The sequence below is a fragment of the Lemur catta genome, chromosome 19, assembly GCF_020740605.2.
Source record: "Lemur catta isolate mLemCat1 chromosome 19, mLemCat1.pri, whole genome shotgun sequence".
In the NCBI taxonomy this organism is placed as follows: domain Eukaryota; kingdom Metazoa; phylum Chordata; class Mammalia; order Primates; family Lemuridae; genus Lemur; species Lemur catta.
Genome location: NC_059146.1, coordinates 5,312,893 through 5,336,750, shown reverse-complemented (window position 1 = coordinate 5,336,750; position 23,858 = coordinate 5,312,893). Strand labels below are relative to the sequence as shown.

Genomic DNA, 23,858 nt, shown 5'->3' with positions numbered 1-23,858 from the left:
GCATTCAAGAAAACTATTGGTTAGTGAACCTAAACCTCTCTGTTTACTTATGATAAAATACCTAGTTAATACCAAATAAAAGATTCAAATAGAAAAAAATTATGATTGTATTGTATATTACAGAACGCTTTTAAAGTATTTACTTAACAACAACTATACAGTACTGAAAAATAGTCCTGTTTTAAAAAGCAGATGAAACAAAATGTCTTTAATATGCCTTCTCCAACCGAAGTAATGCTGAAGAATACTTGATTATTCGTTAACGTAGCTGTGCCACTGTAACTATTTCCTTCTGATGAATTTTTAGAAGTAGAATTGCTGGGTCAAAGGGTAGAAAAAATTTTTAAGACTCTTTTTATGTACTATCTGATTGTACTCTTGAAGATTCTATCAATTTATAAGATTTTTTTTCTTTGCAGTTGAGATCATGGTGTAAGTACAGTTTTGAATTTTCTTTTTTTACTTAGCAATATATATACTTTCCCTGTTATTAATTTTTAATGGTTGTCTAATATTCTGTATTGAGATATCACAATTTACTTACCCATTCCTATTCTGTTGTGAATAAGTATTTTTATGAATAAAATTTCAGTGAACTTACTTGGGCATAAATTTTTATTCATATTACAGGTTATTTTTTAGGTTACATTTCTAAAAGAAAAATCACTGTGACAAAGGTATAAATATGTTTAATGCCAAATTGGTTTCTAGAATGATTGTAACAATTTATAGTTCCACTGATAGCACATGATATTTTTCATTTTAAGACTCTTGTTAACATAAAATATTTTTAAAATATAATTTTATTTATTAGTCTTGATAGATTACTGAATTAAGATGCCACCCACCTTGAATCACATCTTTTTAAATTATTAGGTGCTACTTCCAGCTTTTTGGATTAGTAGAATGTTTGGTTATTAGAGTCTGAAGGAATTCAGCTCCCTATCCAATGCAGGAACCTTTGCTATTCTTTCAAGCACATCAAATTGTTATTTTATGGGATGAAATTTGGCCTTTGTACTTCGTCTTAGAATAAAGTAAATTATTTTTACTGTATTTGAAAACTTCTGTGTAAACTTGTAGGAGCATAGTAGATACAAGGAGTAATTATAATTCTGTCAATTTAAACTAAAATATATCCCATTTTTATTCTAATAATCCCTGTGTCCTACCAAACTTTAAAAAAATTAAAAAGCCAGCACTAAGGTAGTATCAAAACTTAGCAGTTTGTATCAAACCAAAATCATTAAAGGTAGTATTTTGCAGTTATATTGACAAACATGAAATGTGGCTTTTCTGATCTAGTTAATAAAATATAAGATGGTCTTGCTAAAACTTTACCTGGTAGTAATGCTTTGGTTGGCCTAGACATATAAAAAAAAAAAGTGCTTTGGCAGGGATGAAAGATGTAGCAAAGGAGGTATTTGCTGTGGCCTGTGCCAAGTGAGGCATTCTGATGCTCAAGCTCTTTGCTAGGAGAATGCCATGTGAAAGAGGACTTCCTGAAAAGAGCTGTTTTCAGCTGCTCTTTTGAGAGCAGTGTCATCAGTAAAGAAATGTGGGTAAAAGTGCCTGGACTGTGATAGTCTGGATAATGAATGGGAGGTAACGTAAAGGTAGTGAATGTAAAGAACTCTTTCAGGACATTGGTTGAGGAAGGAAGAGGGATAGATACTATGATACACTGAGGGAGAAGAAGGATTCTCAGGCTGGATAGACTTGTGAAGGTTTTTAGGCTGTGTAAAAGGAGCCTAAACAGAGGGAGAAATGCAGTAGATTGCAGAGGAGTCTAGGAAGATGGAATCAGGAGCAAATGGTTAGCTTTGGGCAGCTTTCCCCATTGAGAAACATGATAAAGATACTGAAGACATAAGTAAATCCTAAAAAGGGGTAGAAAGGTAAAGCAGTTCATAGTCAACAATATTTTTTTCTCTTGTTGGAGTTACTGACTGTGGTTATCTGCAAAAAATGTGAGTGGTGAGGATAAAGTTTAGCACGTAAAGAGAGGAGCAACAACTACTAAGTACAAAAGGAAACCGATTGGGAATGAATAAAGATTGCTATAATAATATTTACTGAAGTAAGAAATAATATATTTATAATAGTTACGTGATTTTTCTCCAGTATCTCTAGGCAATGTGAAGAAAGTGAAGAAAGTAAACAGGTTAATTGAACCTGGGTTGACAAAGAACACTCTAGAGATGATAGAAGGGTGTGTGTTGGAGTATGGTCAAAATAATTGCCTAGGTAGTCTGGCAGATAAAGAAGGAAGTGGAGGGAGCTGCAGAGGGGTGGGAAGCAGTAAGTTATAACCAGAGGACCCCCCCACCCAAAAAAAAAAAGGTTTGGCAAGGCTGGGAGAAATGAAATGATTGATGGTAGTGGTAGGAGGAGAATTTCACAGTTCAAAATTTCAGAGATGATACAATCGCAAGTGACGACAATATCCAGAGTATATTACAGTGAATGGACTGCTAAATTAGATGGAGGTGAATTTCCTCAGAATATATAATGTCAGGAATGAGCTAGAGTTAAGGATTTCTGTTTTGGTTAAAGTAAGGATATATACAATTACATGATGCTTAACCAAGGTTCTGAGAAATGCATCCTTAGGCGATTTCGTCATTTTGCATACATCATAGAGTGTACTTATACAAGCCTATATGATGTAGCCTACTACACACCTAGGCTATCTGATATGGCTTTTGGCTCCTAGGCTACAAACCTGTACAACATGTTACTGTACTGAATACTGTAGACAGTGGTAAATATTTGTGTATCTGTACATATCTAAACGTTGAAAAGGTATAGTAAAAACAGAGTAGTATAATCTTATGGGATCATTGTCACCGTTGTTGACCAAAACGTCATTATATGGCACATAAATTTATTGTGGTGTTTTTTTTTTTTTTAAGAGAAGATATAAGGAGGTTTACTGGTCGTAGCAGATCTACAAATTAGGAGTTCCATAGAAAGGTTTGGAAAGGGAAGGAGCTATCAGGAAAGGGAAAGTCTGAATTGGGTGAAGATAAGAATGCAGGGTAATAGATGGGAGTGGTTTACTCTTTGAGGTATGGCTATGGATTGTAGGAATGAGGAGCTAGGGAAATGGAAGTATGTGGGATATGAGTAAAACAAGCCTATTTTATTTCAAGATTCTGCTTAGATTTAGGTATGAAGTTGGAGTTCCTTCTTCAGAGCTTTACCCAGTAGTACATGAACTTTCAAAATTAGCTTAAATTATATAAAAGCAAAATTGGCCATGAAGGTGATTTCTTAAAAAAAAAAAAAGCTATAAAAGCCTGCTTATTGTTGGATCTCCTGAAGTGTTATATAGAAGGTGGCACAATATTTGCCATTTGAATGAATTCTGTTTTCTCCAAGTACTAGTAGACTTCTAATAGGTAAGAACAAAATAGGTTCTTAAGTTTATTATGTCTTTTACCTTCTTGTCATATTTGCCATTCTTTGAAAATAGTTTAAATCTTTTATCAATTCTAAAGCCAAGGAATATTTTAACCATGATTCAAGAAAAGGTCTTTTAGGTAATAGGAATAGAAGTAGATATAGCAGATGTCCGCATTTTTCTTTCATACCGTCTAATGCACTGACAATTAAGTAGATATTGAGTGAAAACTGAGACAGTTCTTGGTAGCACTTTGTCAATCTCCACTTTCTTTTTAATTTTTTTCTCTCCCTTTTTCCTTCCTTTCCCCACTCTTTCCTCTTCATCTTTACTTCTCATTGCTTGTGTATATGCAAGATCACCTGCTAAAATTCACAACCATTGCTTATCTTCACCAATAACATTCAAAGCTAGAAAAAATTGCTAGGCCATCTATTAAAATAATATGCTTTACAGTTTTTAATATACAAGTGGTAGCTCAAATTAAGTGAACCATTTATTCTTTTGTTTATATATTGCTGGTTAATTAACATTCAGCCTCTTATAATACAAAAGTTTTTGTTTAACTGCTGTAATAATTGCTTGCTACCTTTCGTAAATTTGCTTATTACAATGATTTTCTGTCTCAGACTTTATATGTCTCAAAATTGCTCTGTTTATGAATCTTCATTCTATTAATATTTACTTGACCTTTAAGTTAGATGGTCTACATGTTTTACAGCAATGATATGTAATAACATTCTCATTTTTTTTTTTTTAATAGATTTGGGCTGAGCAACAAATTTGAATCAGAATTCCCTTCTTCATTAACTGGAAAAGTGAGTGAATTATTTATATACTGTTTATATGCCTCAAAACTAAAGTTTTTTCCTAGTAAATTAGAAAAAAAAGTATGCAACTGAGACATGTTTATTGACATTAATATTGCAATGTTATTATTTCTTAAAATTTTTCTTTAGGTAGCACCTGAAGAATTTAAAGCCAGCATCAACAGAGTTAATAGTTGTCTTAAGAAGAACCTTCCTGTTAACGTACGTTGGCTACTTTGTGGCTGCCTTTGTTGCTGCTGCACGTTAGGTTGCAGTATGTGGCCAGTTATTTGCCTCAGTAAAAGAGTAAGTTGAATTATATATTTTAATTTAAATTTAGAAGTAGACAAGCAAGTCTTGCATTTATCTAACTTTTATTTTTTATGTTGAATAAATCATACTATCCTGAATACTATCCAAAAATAATCTGATCCAGTAGAGGAGTGATTAAGTAAAATTGTTATATATCCAACTGCTGTTATATTAAACAGCCATCTAAAAATTGTATTTATAATTTTAGGAGCAGAGAGTAGAATACAGCATGGTCTATATGTTGCAGTGATAGTGATATAGTATAATAATCAAGGATGCTGGGTTCATCTCTACCACCTATCTCTGTGACCTTAGACATGTTTCTTAACCTCTTTAAACTCTTGTTGAAACAACTGTGAAATATTCGTCTACTACTTGAATAGGATTGTTGTAAGGATAAAATTAAATAGTGCTTAGAAAGCTCTAAGCTGAATAGCTCAAAGGAAATGGTTAATACGAATTGATTAATAGCATTATTACTGATAAGTAAGATAGTACCCATAGAAGAAATAAAGTAGTTTTCATGATTATTTCGAGTTGGTAAGATTATGGGGAATTCTGTTTTTCTTTTTCTTTTTTTTTGTATTTTTTGTAAGGTAATGATTCTTTAATCAGAAAAAAAACTAAAGACTCAATTTTGACTGCTTGTAATAAAAAATTCCCAAGATGTTGGTATAGATGGCAAATGAGTATAGATTACATTATATTTCTGTTAAAGTTTTTAAAAAGATGGTATTCATATGTATAAAAATGATATACTGTTAAGTTGAATGAATGGTTTCATATGGCTACAATTCATTTTGTCACCAAATAATGGTAAGAAATATGGGAAAGCAAATTCTTGTCCCTTGATTTCTGTTATAAAATATAAGAGGTGTATTCCTACTAAAAATTTTTTAACGGGTACATTTTATTGATAGGAAGGAGATAATGCCTTTGTTATAGAATTACTTTTGTAATATTTACTCTGATGTGTATAATATTTTTTCTCAGAATATTTATTTTTCATAGTTCTCACCAGATCATCTTTAGACCATAGAAAATATTTTTCATCTCTGATGGTCTCTGGATCCACAGTTGAATTTGCTGCTCTCTTGTAGTTTAGATCCGCTCATTCCCTTCTACTATTTGAGTGTTTCATTGTATAAGTAACTGCTATATCTCACTTGGTTTCTAATTGTTGTCATTACATAACCTAAGGAATCATAGAGTTTTATTGCTATAAAAATCTTTGATATCTAGCTTTTTTGTTTGTGTTTGTTTTTAGAACCTCTTTTTTTTTCTTTTTACTTTGTAATGAATGACACAAGATAGTGCAGTATGTGTACAGTGTATTTAGAAAACAAAGGTAAACGTCTTACACTTCTGCACACATACTTATTAACTTAAGGTCCTTTTTGAGATGGCTTCATTAAATTGCTTTTTATCTGGGACTTAAGATAGATTTTTTTTTAGGCTAGTTCCATCTGTAGTTTCAGAAAGTATATTTCCTTTAGCACTGTAGTATTCAGTTTAAGATCTCTGTATATATATATATGACTAGGTGTAAAGTTTATTTGATATATTTAATATTGTATGGACTCTATCTTTAGGGAACATAAGCAAATATGACTTGCTTTTTTTTTTTTTTAAAGCTGTTTATTTCCCTGTCTTGTGTAAACTATTATATAACCATAGAGAGAGAGTGACACTTCACACATGTATGAAGGGTATTAGAGGCCCTGGAGAAACAGGTGATTTGTAAAATGGGGCAGAATAATTTAAAGCAGAGATTTTTAACCTTTTTCTTGTCATAGACCCCTTTGGTAGTTTAGGGAAGCCTATGAACACTTTCTTAGAATAATGTTTTATATGTATTTTAAAACATTTAATATATATCAAATGTATAAAATAAAATAAGATTACAAATGAAACAAATTATATAAAATCTAGTTATCAAAATACTATAAAATTTCAAATATATGATTTATTAATGCATATAAAATAACAGCAGATACATGGTAACATGATAGGAAGAATCTGTGATTTCTATGAGTGATAAAGACACAGGTCCCATTTAGTCTATGGAATTTAGTTGCATACATTTATAACCTAAGGAAATATGATACATTTCAGTTAGAGGTGAAAAATGAAGATGAATTTTTGTTTCACCCACTTTGATGTATTCCCAGAATTCTTTCTAGGTATTACATGTTAAGAACCCTTGATTTAGAAGTACTGGTATAAGAAAAGGCTAAAACTCTGCTTGATTGCCAGCCTGTGAACCTCTCTTTTCTCCTCACTTGTGATGTGGAATCCTCTTATATAGTTAGAATTGTCTCAGACTCTGAGACAAATCAGGACCAAAGACATACTTGATATGCAGCTCAGCGTTTACACCTTCCTGACATTATTCACTGATTTGGGTAACTAGATTTCTGCTTTGCTTTTGAAACCCATCCCCAGCTTAGTGCCTTCTTTTTGTGACCAGATCTTCTTCCTGAGACCTTGTTTTTAATTATCCTATTATTTTTATTTTTTTAGAACTTCCAGATTGCCTCTCCCTTTTCTAAACTGCCATATTATTGAAAATTATTTTTAATATGCAATGAAATTCATTTTTTAGTGTACAGTTCTATGATTTTTAATAAATGCATAGAGTTGTATGTATAACCACCACCTCAAGTCAAGATATGTAACAGTTTTCTCACGATATATAAATTTTTTTGTGTTGTCCCTTTGTAATCAAATCCTCTTCAACTCTTAAACCCTGGCAACCACTGATCTGTTGTCTATCCCTACAATTTTGTCTTTTCTAGAATATTATATTAATGGAATTATACAGTATATGTAGCCTTTTGAGTCTGGCATCCTCCATTTAGCATAGTGCATTTTAGATTCATCAATTTCTCTCATGTATTAATAGTATATTCCTTTTTATTGCTAAGTAGTATTCCGTTGTATGAATGTATCACAGTTTATCCATTTACCAGTTGAAGGACATTGGGTTGTTTCCAGTTTTGGTGATTTTAATAAAGCTTGCTATAAACATTTATATACATATTTTTGGGTGAACATATGTTTTCATTTAGAAGTGGGATTGCTGGGTTATATGGTAAGTGTATGCTTAATTTTATAAGAAACTTCCAAACTGTTCTCCAATGTGAGTGAATCATTTTGCATTCCAACCAATAATGCAAAAGAGGTCCCAGGACTTGGTATTATCAGTTTAGAAATTTTAGTCATTCTAATAGATATGTAATAGCATTTTATTGTGGTTTTAATTTGCATTACCCTCATGACTAATGATATTGAGCACCTTTTCATGTGCTTACTTGCCATTTGCACATCTTTTTTGTTAAAAATTTTGGTTGAAATATTTTGCCCATTTAAAAATTATTTCTTGTTGAGTTTTGAGGATTCTTTACATAATTCTAAGTCCCCTGTCAGATATGTGCAGATATATTTTTCCAGTCTGTAGTTTGTCTTTTCATTTTATTGCCAATATCTAGTTGGCAGAGCAAAAGATTTTGCTTCTGATGAAATTCAATTTATCACTTTTATAAAAAATGAATTGTGCTTTTAGTATATCTAAGAATTTGCCTAAACCAAGGTCATGAAGATTTTGTCTTATGATCTCTTCTGCATTTTACTTTTAGGTCTGTGATCTATTTTGAGTTAAATGTTGTATAGGTGTGAGGTACAGGTCAAAGTTTTGTTTTTGTTTGTTTTTTACATGTAATTTTCCAGGTTTTCCAACACCATTTGTTGAAGAAACTATCCTTTCTCCATTGAATTACTATTACACTGACATTTATTGTCAAAAATCAGTTGACAGTATTTGAGTGGGTCTGTTTCTAGACTCTTCTGTTGATCTATATGTCTATCGTGATCTTAATATCACAACATCTTATTTACTATAGCTTTATAGTAAGTCTTGAAATCAGGTGGGGTGAGTCTTCCAAATTTGTTCTTCTTTTTCAAGATTGTTTTGGCTATTTTAATTTCTTTGCCTTTATATATATAAATAATTTTAGAATCAGCTTGTTAATATCTACAAAAATGCTGGGATTTTGGTTGGGATTGCATTCAATTTATAGATCAATTTGGGAAGAGTTGACATTTTAACAATATTAAGTCTTCCAAACCGTGAACATGACATACCTCTTCATTTATTTAGGTCTATGTTTTTTTAATTAGTATTTTGTACTTTTCTATATAGCATATAGATTCCGATCGTATTTTAACTTTATACATAAGTATTTCTTTGTGTTTGGTGTTATTCTAAATGGTATTGTGTTTTTAAATTTTGATTTTCAAGTGTTCATTGCTAGTACATAAAAATGCAGTTGATTTTTTGTACATTCTGTCCTTTGACCATGCCAAATACTTACTAAATTCCAGAACTTTTTTGTAGATACCATGGATTTTTCTACATAGATAAACTATGTTATCTGAGAATAGTGACAGTTTTACTTCCAATCTGTATACTTCTTGTTACTTTTTCTCTTCTTTTTCACTGGGTAGGACTTCCAGTAAAATGTTGAATAGAAGTGGTAAGAGTGGATTCCTTGCTTTATTCTTGATTTTCTCTATTTTTCTGTTTTCACTTTCATTGATATTTTTTATAAACTAGTAGTGGAAAAAGTAGAAAATATGTACAGTTTAATCAACCTAGTGGAAGCTAGCAAAGAAGAAAAAAGAAGTGGCTAAACTATATATAAATAAACAGAATACAATGTCAGAAACTTTCACTGATTCTTATTATTTTTATTATTTCTTTTTCTTGCTTTGGATTTAATTGACTCTCTTTTTTAGTTTCTTAAAGTGAAAGTCATTGATTAGCCCTTTTATTCCTGGTGTAAGCATTTAATGCTAACTATTTCCCTCTAAAGCTCTGCTTTGACTACATCCTTTCTACAAATTTTATATAGTATTGGATTTTTTTTGTTTGTTTTTTTGAGACAGGGTCTTACTCTGTTGCCCACCCAGGCTAGAATACAGTGGTGTCATCACAGCTCACTGCAACCTTGGACTCCTGGGCTCAAGTGATCCTCCCTAGTAGCTAGGATGATAGGTGCGCACCACCACGCCCAGCTAATGTTTCTATTTTTGTAGAGATGGGGTCTCACTCTTGCTCAGGTTGGTCTTGAACTCCTGAGCTCGAGCAATCCTCCTGCCTCAGCCTCTCAGAGTGCTGTTTATACATCAACTACTTAACCTTTTTAGTTATCTTACCTCCTTTTTAAAAGCACTTTACTCTCCTGTATAAGATGAACAGAACTGTATGGCTTTCTAAAAGTGCTTTCTATATGGATTTGTTGTAAATATATTTCTATTTCCTTTGTGTTTTTATTTATATTTAGTCCTATGTCAGGGAATCAATCACTTAGGAATAGGGAAGTAGCCTGCAACATGGGGTGGCTAGGATTTGCACTTGGGTGCTGGAAGCAACTGGTTTGTAATGTGACACATCAAACTGCTCTTTAAACCCTTTAAGAATTAGAGTAAGTGCATGTGTAATAGTTAATATAGTATTTTGCCTATAGAAGGTGCTTAGTTAAAGGCTGTTGCTATTTTATCATTTTGGTGTTATTAGTCTCAGTGACTGTCTTGTTAACTACTGTATCCTGCTGCCTCTCACAGTGCCTGGCATCTATTAAATACTTGGTGTTCAATAAATATTTGTTGAATTAATGTATTCTTCAGGTCTTTAGCATTCTTGAGTTAGCAAGATCATAACACTTCAGAAGATACGGTCCTTACTAGTCAAAACAAGATTCCTTGGTAAATAGAAGTGTCTTGCCTTTTAGAGTAAGACATTTTTCTGTAGGAGCAGTGTGATAAAATGTAAAGCATGGTAAAACACCGGTGTTTGAAGCTGGGTGACCTTGAGAGAGTCACCTAAAACCTCTTGGAGCCTGAGGGATTTTCTCTTCCTTCCCTTTCCTTTTCTTTTAATCTGAGAAAAGGCCTGGCTAACTCCCCTCTCAGGTACTTTTTCCAACTTTAAAAATCTATAATTTTTGAAAATTGAGCTCTGTAGGACTCCAAGTTATCTCTATTTCCAAGCTTTAAAAAGAAATTCTCAGTGTTGACTTTTATTTCAAATCTAAAGAATTAATATTTTAGTAAATATTTTCACATAGATTTCTTAGGTTTTTTTTTTCCTTCTCTGCATTTTTTAAGATAATTGCTATTTAGTTTTTGAAACTTCAGCTAAAAGGACCTGTATTTTTCTTTTTTTAAAGTGTTTTGTATGCAGACAAATAAATAGTAATTCAGTTTTACTATATTTCTTTTACTTGAAGTTCTAGTTTACTTGAGTTTGCTTCTGAATACCCTTTGTCTCAACTTCAAGTTTAGTTACTCTGTAATTATGAGTTACTCCGGTGAGAGTGCAGTAGGGGTTGAGAATCTAAATGGGAGAGGTGAATAGTAGAGTCTTGTGTCGTTCTTTTTTTAATGAGAATGTGGCCTTGAAAGGCTTAAAGAAATTCAAAGGAAGGTGAACCTGGGGAAATCATAAGCAGAAAGCTAAAAATATTTGTATTTGAAAGGAATTTGGATTATACTTATAATATTAAAAGTTACCAGAACTTTCAGAACTGATTACTTGGTGTTTGGGATTTGAGCATTTGTAGTCAGTAATGCTGAATCATAACATGAAAGGCATTGAACATCTAGATGAAGAATTAGGTAAAGAAAAATATCTCTAACATATTGCAGATAATAAAACAAAACAAATTTGAAAGAATATTGAAATTTTAGTGAAGGTGAAATCCTGAAAATTTCCTAGTGTACTGGGGATGATGAATGAGATAGATTCTTATGACTGCTATTATTAATGTTTGAAGATGTAGAAAATCAATGCTATTTTTTTTAGAATGTTATCCAGTTTGCTTTGTTTTGTTAAATATAAGGGCTTTCATATGGTCATTAATGATCTTAATCTTCATTACCCTTTTTTTCTTCACTTTCATGTGCTCTTATTATAGAAGTTTTTCAGGAACATGATGTTTGTTGTGGGGGAAATGTTTATACTGCTTTAATATATAGTGAGAGACTTGTACTACAAAATACCATTTACAGAAATTTCTATCAGGTAAACCTAGAGAAACAAACGTGAATTTTATGTTTTTGTATTTAAATCAGAGACATCTTAGTTTTTATATTTAAGAAAACCTTTCATATCATATATTAGATGACTTTTAGACATACTTAAATGTAATTTAGGATAGTAACGCTTGGTTTATAATACCAGTTACTCCAAATTGCTAAATTCCTGATATTTACATAACTTAAAATATTTTGCTATAACATGTAAAATCTATATTGATATGCAATGAAATAATAGACTACAAGGAACAAATGAAGAGAAAGATAGTAATTACTGTGTACCTGCTATTAGCAAGGCTTATTATATACATTCTCTTTTAATTCAATCTTCACAATAATCCTATTTAGTAAATATCATGGTAACATCTCATAATTATTGAGTGCTTAGTAGAGCACTTAATATTGAGACCCAAAGTGAGAATCAACAAATGCTGGTTCCTTATCCCTTCTTGTTTCCTCAGTTATCTATCATAATCAACCAGCAGGTGATTTTTTTTTTTTTACCACCTTTTTATCTGTTGGTCCTAAGCACTGATTCTTCTTTTTGTAATTATGTAATTATAAAAAAACCCCAATACTAGTACCTTTTACTGAAATTCATTTGTCTGATGAACAGTTTTTCTAATTTTCTGCTGTCAATTGAAGCTCAGTTTTAGTTTTTAGAAATGTTATTAGCATTTTCTCAAATATTATCCAAGGTTGGTATCTAATAACACCCTTTAAATTGTATGCAACATTTTATGTATTTGAACATATCATTGTTTTTTCCTGGAGAGAGAGAATCCATAGCTTTCATTATTCATAGTCAGTGTAACCTAAACAAGTTAACAACCACTCACTAGCCTAGGTCATAAACTCTTGAAATTCTATTTAAGGTTAGCACTTACAAGTTACTGCTCAGTACTAAATTAAGATGATAATTTTTGATACACAAAATGTTAGCAGTTGTTTAGCTTATCTCCGTCTAAAAATATTACTTTTAACAATTAGTACATGATACTTCAGTGGATGTTTTAGTATATTATTTAAAAGTTAATGTTCACATAAAAGTTTTAAAAGGAGCTTTAACATATAGAAAGAGAATTTGTTTAAAAATCCTTTTGAGGAATCATTCTCATTTGTCTTTTTGGTAAATCCAGGTTTTTCATGTATGTGTCATAATATTGAGATATGGCCATTTAATTTTCTGCACATCACTGGAATATAATATTTAATATTAATCCAGAACAAACAAATAAATAAAATGTTTTCCTTTTAAGTTTTTCCTATGGTAAAATAATTCATTTAAAATTATATATGGTTTTCTTCTAATAACATAACTAAAAACATTGTTTCACTTATTTTAATAATTTTAATTTGCACAAATGTCTAAAGACATGTATTATTCCTATTTGAAAAATACTTAAAATAAGATTATGAATACATTCAAAGCATTATTCTAGTTAAAGCTTAATGCCTTATAAATTTAGGAGTTTAAAATTAAAAATTTGTTTTACATAAGAAATTGAACATTTGAAATTTTACTTTGACATTCTGTGATACCAGTAAATCCAATTCAAATTTTAATTGTAGGCTTAAATAAGTGAACTTTTATAAATAGTTATTAGTGAGATATTCTACTTACACATTTTGTTAACATATATTAGCGTCTTTATGTTCTAAAGACTGATAATACTGTTCTTTGGGAAAAATTCAGAGAAATTTTGTTATAGTTTCCACATTTAATATTTTTTCTTTGGCTATAAATACTCTAAAAGTCATCAGATTTCCATTGGTTTTATTAGTAACATCTAGAAAACCACTTCTTTGACAAACTACTTTTTCAAACAATTGATTGTGAATAAATGAGTCATTGGTAATGAGTATACTATTAAGTAATAGTGGTAACAAAGTAGGAGAGTAATACATTCAAGATTTTCTAAATGGTTCCTTGCTGCTCTAAAAGACTTAATTCTGTCTAATGGCACATAATTTGCTTATAGGGAATAATAATTTCTTCCTTAAAAAGTTATGGTATTTAAGAAAATTTACAAAAATAAGTCAAATTTGAATTTTCAGGAAATCCTAATTTTATATTATAGTAAAAGAAACGGAAGCCAAAATTTCTGTGGTTATGTTACTGTACTTGTGTTCAACTTGTCTATTTTTTATTTGGTAATTGAAATGATATTTTTTTAATCTCTTATTAATTTTTACTTTAACACAGCTGAATGGCTGTGTTAGAACTACTTCACCAAACTAATATAACTACCAAGGTGTTGAAATGAAGAAATGTGGGGTTTTTTTGTTTTTGTTTTTTCAAAAAGTCATTTAAAGTGAGCTCTGAGAGGGACATGGGCGGGAGTCCAGATGCTTGGAGCTGTCTACTTCCATACCAGGTTAGTGACATGACATCATTCTCACAAAAAAGTTGTTTTTCTTGCATAGTGTGAGTTGGTAGTCTTGGTCCTTTTAATTAAAGATAAGAGTCCATGATAAAATTAGATTTCTTGTTGATCATCTTAAGCAAGAGGACTGAGGATTCATTGGTAAAGAACCACTAACCTGTCCTCTCACCCCCAGGGTGTGAGCAGTGAAAAGGATTAAGACCCACTGTAGGGAAACTTGTACTGAAGCCGGCACTGCCCTTTCCCCTGTTCTTTCAGCTAAATAGAAGATTTTTAGTTCCCATGACTATCAATCTGGTGCTTTTCACAAGTACTAAATTCTTTTAAGAAAATTAAGATGGCTTATTTTTAGAAACTGACTTAGAATACTTGAAAGATGATTTTTTGTTGGTGCTGTGTTTCATGTTGACAGATCCTATACATACCATGTTTTTCTAATGCATATTTGCTTTAAGTTATTTTGAATTTGGAGGTCAATATCAATGTTTAAAAATCAAGAACAGGTTTTTATATGATTAGGTTTGCTTGTCCAGTTAGTAAGTATAGAGTTCAGCAGTACTGAACCTTTTATTTCATCAGTAATAGCTACCTGACAGCCTTGTGGACATAAACTCTTATTTCTTGATGACTGCAGGTATAAGATACCTTATTTTCACGTTTAAAAGTTTTTGAAGAGCTTTTGTAAATGCTGGAGTGTCATAAATATTTTCAGTATCTGTCAAATTGGTATTATATCTAATCTTGAAAATATATTTCAATTTTGTAACTAAAAATAATTGCAGAGTATTAAACTTTCTTACTAGTTAAAGCTTTTTCCCCCATTTAATTGAGCTTTTGTTGTTACTAACAAATAATTTGTGGCACAGTTTCTTTTCTTTCCTTTTTTTTTTTTTAAGTGACTGCTAGAATCTATATACTTGTCACCTTACTGTGCTAGAAATGTTCCACTCAAATCAAGGGTTCCTTTCTGGTTTTGTATGTTCTCACCTGCTCCTCACTGTAAATCATTGAGATGTCAAGTACAGTGATTAATTAAGCTGCACGTGCAAGTGTTTTTTTTTTTTTCACCTGTCAAGCAGGAAAGAAGTCTTATAGCAAGATTAGATGGTACTGATTCACAGCTTTTACTTCAGACTGCTAAGTTTGTAGAAATATTTTATATTTAGATGCTTATTGAGAATATGGCATACCAGGATTTGTTTGGTTTAGAATTCTTAAATATTGTAAGATACAATTATTATATCAAACCCTATCATTAAACTCCTAATTAGAGGCGAAGAATAAATTCAGAAATTGCTACATAAATATTTTGGAATTTAAGGTTCATATTTTGTAATTATCTTTTAGTCAAATACTAGTAGTCTATTTAAGTTATTTAAAGTAAGTAGTTTAAAGTTTTTAAATTGATTGTGTGTATATATGTCATAATGAAATCTATTCTTATAGCATTGGTTTAAATTTCTGATGAGATGATAGTGGCATCTACATTATTTTCTTTGAGTAATATTTGTAGAAAGCAGTGTTGAGCTTTTGGGTACTATTTTTATACATTAATATAAAACAACAGACTTGGAAAGCTTGTTCCCCACCCCCCAGTTCTTTCATCGTCCCCCCTCCTTTAAACCATCAGTAAAAGTAAAACCTCAAATTGTATAGTAATCTTAATCTATTATTAAAAGGTCCTAGAAAGGAAGATTACAAGGTAGATTCAGGTTTTGAATCGGTTTTGCCATTGGTTTAGCAGCGGGTGGGCAGGCAGATGCCTGCTCAGAGTAGAACCTATTGCCATTTTTCACCATTGATAGAGTAGCCTTTCAGAGTCAATGAGCTCTGTCAATGTGAGCTTGTCAAGGCTACAACTTCATAGACCTGAGAGGCGGTTTGAGAGGTCAGCCCTTTTCAGGTTCGCTGTGATGCAAATGAACTTTAATGCTTAAACAACTATTGGAATTTTTATGTCTGCTCCTTGTTCTTTTTTCTTCACAAAGTCATTGACGAGACATTCAGTGCTTTTTAAATTGGAAGTTGCATTGTGCTAAAGACCTAGTACAGATTTACGGAGGGCTGAAAGCAGTTAGATCATGTTCTTTTCATGGTGCGATTAGAATCAAATCGATTTCCCTACAGCCTTCAGCATTCAGATGGCAATTTTAACAAAGCTTGGGGGCTAGACAAGGGACAAAACGACTGAACTGAATGTTAATTACACTCTGCAGCCTTATTTTCTTTTGATTTGGGGCTGACTGGCAACTAAATTAACAAAAAGTGTGACCATAACTGCTGCCCTATTTTCATTTAAAAGGAGAGCTGCCTCTAAAAGGCTATCTTTACAAAGAAACAAGTGAGGTCTGCTGATCATTGTTAACAAGGGCACTTTTTTCTTTAAAATTCTTGCCAAAAAGACTGTTCAAAAAAAGTAATGTAATAAATTAGTCATTGGTGTATTATTGTCCAGAGAAGTAGTTGATTTTCTGATTTTTATGACATAGCTTAGAAAATGTAAGACAATAGTGGTAATCCATTGGTGTTATGAATTATATCAGCCACTTATGTAACTGCTGTGTGTTTTTAGCATGTTCAACATGCTAAAAGGTAACTAGCTTACAATAGATACTGTAAATAAATGTTAACATTTTATTATATAACATTAAACTATGCAAAACCAACTTGATCCTAACAATTTTTCACCTAGTTTATGCACATTTTCATATTTGATTATTAATACTTATAGTTATGCCACATTCATAGCGGTAGATGCTTTTTTCCTTTCCTCTCAAGAAAGGTGCAGCTGCACCAAGTTGCAGTTGATCCTTGTGGCAACACTGTCATTTTTGCACCTGCAGCTGTGTCAGTCTCATCCTAACACCTGGCACCATGAATTATCCTCTCCTTTATTCATACTCCCAAGCAAGAAACATTTCATGCTGCATAGCATATCTTGCACCAGTCAAGTGGAGTAAATTTCTCAGCTGATTCCTGAAACAATAGTATTAAGAGTTTGATTTTACTGTCAGCTGGTACTTTTATGTTGGTTTAAATAAAGTTTTGGCTCTGTTTGGAAAACCTATCTGTGGAATAATCAATAAGCTGGCTTTTAAATGTGGCCATTATTTGTAAGTATGATGTGAAAATTAGTTTGATTTTTTTTTAACTCACTGGTATTTTTTTCTTTTATTAACTTTCAATTATTTTGTTTTGAATTAACCTAAAGGCCATTTGCATTTTGTTAACTTAATATTTAAGTTACTTTTGTTTTAAAATATGTATTAAGGAACTTTCATTACTATTTAAGTATTACAAAGATATTTTTGAGTAGAGATTTAAAGTAGTAGATTTTTGAAGTAGAGATTTAAATTTGTATCATGTGGTAGGTAACATTAGCTTTTCAGAGTTGATAGTTATATGTCAGATGCTAGTAAAAAAAAAAGATACATGTGCTAAAAAACTAAGCCATATCTTTATTAAAAAAGAGTACTGTTTTTGTTCAGGTTACTGTTAGTGCTTAAAACATTGATAATGATACAGACTGTCCTACACTCAGTCACTGTCTTACACCTCTCCTCTTTTCACACAAAAAGCAGCTGCAAAACAGTTTTTCTAAAACCAGTCAAGAGTAAACTTTTTTCTCATTTGTCTTCCAGACACGAAGATCGATTGAGAAGTTATTAGAATGGGAAAACAATAGGTTATACCACAAGGTGAGTACCGCAGGGAGCAGCTTCGTACTGTTGGGGTCTGAATTGCACAGTATGGAAACAGATGCTTTTGTTGAACTAAAAATATGAAAGGTGGACAAATGGGTTAGTCTGTGTGCTGCAATAAAATAGAGCTCATTTTTCTTCTTTTACTCTCCTACTTGTCTAGCTGTGCTTGCACTGGAGACTGAGCAAAAGGAAATGTGAAACGAATAACATGATGGAATATGTAAGTTAAAGGGCTGTTTTGTGAGTTTCTCTATTAAATGATCATTTATTTTGCTTCTGATCTTATTCTTTCCATGATTATTAATCAGCAAAGGTGTCAGGAGCTTAATCTCCTGAGTGCAAGGATTTTCTACGGTTCACAGATGCATGGTTTCATGTGCAAGACTGATTTATAAAGTTATGAATGACTTGAAAACAAGGCTTCACTGTGTTCTGAAAAATAATAAATTAATTGCCAAGATAAAATAGCCTGAACATGTGTTGATGGAGTGTGAAATTTTAGATGCTGTATGAAGAATAACCACAACTTTGGTTACGCAGCAAGTTAGATATGGCTTTTTTATATAATGCTAATCAAGTTTCCAAGTATGGAAGAAAACCTTTCAGCCAAGCCATTGGAGCTTAAGAAACCTTTAGCCTTTATAGATTTTAACTGCCCATACCTCAGTGGCCTTTAAAGAATCTTTTAAAGTGTTATTAGAATATTGCTTTGTAAAAATTATCTCAAAAGTAAGCTGGAGATGAGATATTCATCATCCTGTGTTTATTCATTAAAAGATATCTAATTTGGCATGTATATACAAGGAATTTTAGAATGTATTCAGTGTGGGATTTAATTTACTGACTCCCTGATTTACTTTAACAATTTTTCTCCTTTTGAAAAGTTCAGAATACTATAGAAAATTATGAACTTTTATTTATTCTCCCTTGAGCTTAGTTGTTTTATTTTAAATATGGAAAGGTTATTACAGTAAAAGAAAAAGATCTAAGGAAGAGTTAATTGTTAAAGATTAAATTCAGAGCCTTTGTGAAGTACCTGGTATAACTTTTGTCTATTCTTTGAAACAATATAGCCATCATAGATTGTGTGTATGCGTGCATATAAAAGATTGATTAAAACAGTGTTTAAATAGTTGGAAATTATCATAAAATCATTTTTCTGTTAGCATTTTCCTGTTCTTTGATTATCATACAGTCAAATCCCATTTTTAGCCTTGAACATAAAAGATACTTTTAAAATGTCTTTTTTTCTTAGACTAGCTCTATTTAATGAACTGAATAATGTAGATTTTATCTTCCTCTATTATATCAACCATGTTAATTTATGATGATGAGAAAGACACTTGATACTTCTTTATAATCATAAAAAAAGCACATTCAAGTAACTTGTGAGGTTAACCTATGAAAATGCTCGTTTGTATTCTCATAGATAGTAAGAGAGTTTATACATTTTGGAGAGAGGGATGGATACTTTGGAGAGTTAAGGGATTCTATGAAAAAATATTTGCTACATTTATAAAACATTAATCTTAAAATTGAGGCATTAATTTTCTGTGTGCATTTCTAGATTTACTTTGAAGAAAAAAACATAAAAGTTATTCCCAATGCTGTGATTTTCAGATAAAGCTATATGAATATCATTCATGTCTAAACTATATTTCTTATATTCATTTTTATTTTATGGCATTCTCTTGTTAACTAAAATAATTTAGTAACCCTCTAAAACATTCTGAACTATGTGCTTTGTAAAATAGTTTCCTTGAATTTTTAGATAATTAAGCATTTCTACTAAAGTCATTATATTATTTTTCACACCATCATAAAAGATATCTAGAAGAGTAGTAAATTCAAAAAAATTTTTTGAATTGCTGAGAAAAAGCTGGGCATAGCGGCACAGGGCTGTAGTCCCAGCTACTTGCGAGACTAAGACGATAGGATTGCTTGAGCCTGGGAGTTCAAGGACAGTGAGATCCTGTCTTTTAAAAAAAGATTTTGCTGGGGGAAAAATGTTTTTCTAGATTTTCTCAGAGTATGTATATTTGTGATTATTGACAATGGGAATAACATAGCTTCAAAAACTCCCTAAGAAGTAATTCTAAAAAGTTAAACTAGCAAATCTAGTAAGAAGAGAGTGCTTTTTTATTTAATGAATTTGGGCCTTTTTACCACATGTCCCTCTTTGCCTTCAACTTTTCTGTAACTTACAGAAATTCCATTTGTAAAGGAAAATAGTTCTCCTTGATTATAATGTGAATATTGGAGATAATCAGAACAAATACCAATTTTGATGCTAATTTTTCTCTGTTCAGATGTGGTAGAGACCTATGATTTAGAAAAAATGAGACAAGCGGCCACTTTCTGTGTGTGGCTTCTGAAGGAAAAAAGTTTGTAGGATATGTTCTTTACAAACTAACTCAACTATAGTCAAAGGTAGTCCTTATGTTATGTAACGTACACTACAAAATGTGATGCCCATACCTGGGGACTGAAATTGTAAAGACCACTTGGTAAGGACAAGTTTAAAATACAGAAGTACTTATTGAATGCTAACTCTTAAGTAGTTTAAACATTTAAACATTGAATTTTAGAGCTGCAAAGAATCTTGTCTTCTAGTCTAATCCTTTTATTTTATAGATGAGGAACCTGAGAAGCAGGAAAATATAGCTCAAATGAAGATGTTAGATGGGACAAAGTATTTTAACAGGGAGCTAGTGAATATTTCATAGGCAAACAGCAGGTCAGGAGAGTGGCAAATGTGGCATCAAAGGCTTAGTGTGGAATAACTACAATAGGATGGGAATGTATTTGAGCCACATGTAGAAGCACCTTCTTTATTGAGGCAGATCAAAAGCCAGGAGAACCAGAGAGCGAAAGCGAAGATTCCTGGCCTAGACAGCTAGCCAGCTTGTCGAACCAACTAAGCCTGATGGACACGTAAAGCAGCAGTTCCTGGAGAAGAATGAGGAGTTCACCGGACTTGGACACTGTTCAAGTCAAATACTTTTTTAGTAAGCATATGTTCCGTACAGAATTGGAGCACGGGAAAGAGTTGATGTAATTTAAGATAGTTTAAGTTTGGAATAAAAATTAACTGGTCAACTTGTGTATTTCTGTGTTACTATGTTTTGTTTTTGTTGGTTTTCCTTTAGTTTTCTATTAAAAGGTCTTTTGGAACAAATTTTAACCTTTAATTTTGCTAACCTAAGAAAAAAAGAGTTTTAAAAAACTTAAGAGGTAAAGGACCAGTCTTTATCTAGAGATTACATATCCTGGTACTGTAAAATGAAAGCAACCCTAGAACTTAGAGAAGACCCACGGAATTGGGTTTATAAAAGGGAGGAGGCCTGAAGAAAAAATACTGAGTCAGCTACAGTCGTGTACTGCAATTAGAAAGGGCAAGGCTTTGGAATTAAGACAATCTTTTTTTTTTTTTTTTAAGATATATAAAAGTGAAAAAAAAAGTTTATTTTATCCTCTTGAAGGACAGAGAAAATGAGAGAGAGAGAGAGAGAGAAAGAAGAAAGAGCAGAGAGATGGCATGGCATTCCAAAGAAAGAGAAGGGGATGCCAGCCTAGTTAAGACAATCTTTTGCTCAAATACTGACTCCACAGTGGTGATATAATTTCTTGGAACATCAGTTTTCTCACCTGTAAAATGGGGATGATAATACTTGCCGAATAGAAAAGTTCTTGGGATTAAATAGACCCACGTAGTTGAAACACCCGGTATGCAGCTAGTTCTCAGTAAATGCCAGCCCCCTTTTCTAATGTATGTATGCATGCTGACTCGTCTAGTGCACCCATCTCCACTTGCCTTCTCAGACTTTATTATTTTACTTACTTATTTATCTCCCTTTTCATAGAGCTGAGGTAATTTGTGTGTTTGGTAAAGATCCAGAAATAAAAAGAAAAATTCCCAATGATGGAAATCTGGGTTATCAGATAAATGTCTATTTTAATAATGCAAAGTTACAATTTTTAAATGTTGTACGGATTTTCAAAAAATTTTAAAGTGATAGAAAATAACTGAAGTTTTAAGATAAAAATCTGTTTAAATCTTCTTAAAACTTTTTCTTCTCCTTTTACAGGTCATCCTCATAGAATTTTTACCAAAGACACCAATTTTTCGACCAGATTAGCATTTACTTTATTTATAGAGACTTTCCAAGTATGTTGTCTTTCCAATGGTGCCTTGCTTGGTGCTCTCCTGGTGGTGACATAACATTGGTTCTACAGAATCGTGTGGTGTTTTTTTTGTTTTTTTTTGTTTTTTTAAATAACCGCATGTTCTAAGTGTGCATTTTTGTCAAACTTTGCAACAGTTATTTCATACAGATGTTTAATACTTAAGTTATTGTGCTCTTTTCTGTTATGTATTCTGATTTTCAAAGATTACTTTTTTGTATTATCAAAAAAATACATTTGAACTTAGCATAAAAAGTGGCCAGCCTTTTTTATTTTATCACCAAGGTACACACAATCCTTTACTTATAAATTCTTAACATAGAAAAACACCTTTGTAAGGCTCTGATCTATTCTAGCAAGCGCACTCTTTGTATACTTTTTTTCCTTTTTAAATTTAAGATAGTCATTATTTTAAAATAGTAAGTTTTCTTTATAGCCTTTGGAACCTAACATAACGTTTGTCATACAATTCCTTATGCTGTTTATAGCAGATATATCTGTAACATTATGAAGACCTATCAAAAAATTTTTAAAGTATTTCTGTCTTCAAAGGTAGTAAGACAGGATTAAATTATTTTTATTAGAATAGACAAATCAATGAATGATATGCATGCACCTAATGGTTACTAGAGCTCAGGATCACAAAATATAGTAACATACAATCTCTGTATATTTTTGATCAAGATGATATTAATAATGGCCTTACTTGGGTTATTTTTATTGTTTATCAAATCTTATATACAAAAGAATGGAAGTATTCGTTTTAAAAATTTCTAAGGAAAGTATTTCTCCCAATCTCATACAATCGTAGACTAGATATATGTTTCTGAAAAGTTTTTGAAAGAAAACAAAAGTTCTAGAATTACAAGAAGCTGGTGTTTAATACCCCATTGATATTTAGAACAGATTGTTACTAAGAAATGGAGGATATATTTAGTACTATTTTTACCCACTAGTTTCCTTTCAGTATAGTTACATATACCTTTTTTTTGACTGAGAGTGTAACATATAAGTTTAAATCAGATTAGCTTGTTTGTTTTAAATATACACAAAAACACATACCTATTTTTTCTCCTGCTTTTGGTTGTACATATCTCCATGCATTTTAAAATTTTAGATTTGTGAATGACCTATGTGTAAATTTTTGTTTTTATAAGCTTGAAATTATACAAGTTTTAATGTGTGTCAAGAACTTGTTCCATACAACTGTGGTATCGAGCAATAATGTGAATAACTTTTGAAATTATATAAACTATGCTTAATAATTTGTATTAAGAATTGGTACCACTATACAATACTTTTTTTCCTTGTATTAAATCTTTTAAATACCAGTTTCATTAATTTATATACCTGTATTTTTAAAAAACATTTCTTTGTACTTCAAAGTACTGTAGTCCTACATAAATTTGAATAGTTAAATGCCATTATCTCATGTCCTATATCCTATATTGGATATTAGGAACTATCTTAAAAGCTAGGATTTAAAAAAATATATTTTGTTTGAGAATTGTTTCCGTTGCCCCCCAAATAACAACTTGAATTTATAGAACACTTTTCCTGTGAAGAGCTCAAAATACAAAGAATTCAGATACTGCTCTCTTTATATAACTTGTGTCTAGGGTATGTCCTACCCCCTTGAAATAGTGCAATTAATTAAGTAATGCTCTACAAAAACTCAAGTATTCCTCTGTGGTTTCAGAATGAAAAATATTATATTCCCATAAAATGCTAAATCTGCTTCAGGATTCAGAAAGAGCAGAAAAATACAATAATTGTGTAGACTATGCCAACACAGTGTTCCCTATGTAAAAGGTGTGTAAATCCATAGAGCACCATATCGATCAGCTTTATGAGAAGAACTTAACTATTTAGATATAATTTTTATCCTTATTAGTCTTCTGTCAATTATTTTTAAATTATTTCTGCAAGAATATTTTAACAGTATGATAATTTTCAC

At 31.5% G+C, this 23,858-nt stretch overlaps 1 protein-coding gene across 3 annotated transcripts in view; it reads left to right on the top strand.

Annotated features, from left to right (window-relative positions):
* The window catches only part of CHIC2 (cysteine rich hydrophobic domain 2), a 33,131-nt gene extending 9,899 nt beyond the window's left edge, over window positions 1–23,232 (top strand). The window contains exons 2-6 of one of the 3 annotated variants that reach the window (XM_045533039.1): window positions 4,170–4,224; window positions 4,366–4,521; window positions 17,654–17,710; window positions 17,877–17,936; window positions 21,805–23,232. In XM_045533039.1, the coding sequence (XP_045388995.1) occupies window positions 4,170–4,224; window positions 4,366–4,521; window positions 17,654–17,710; window positions 17,877–17,936; window positions 21,805–21,855 (379 nt within the window). In that variant the 3' untranslated portion in view covers window positions 21,856–23,232. Of the gene's footprint in view, window positions 1–4,169; window positions 4,225–4,365; window positions 4,522–17,653; window positions 17,711–17,876; window positions 17,937–20,350; window positions 20,824–21,804 lie in introns of those variants that run through there. The other 2 variants (XM_045533038.1, XM_045533040.1) reach the window with 2 other exon arrangements.
* Window positions 23,233–23,858: the final 626 nt, after the last annotated feature.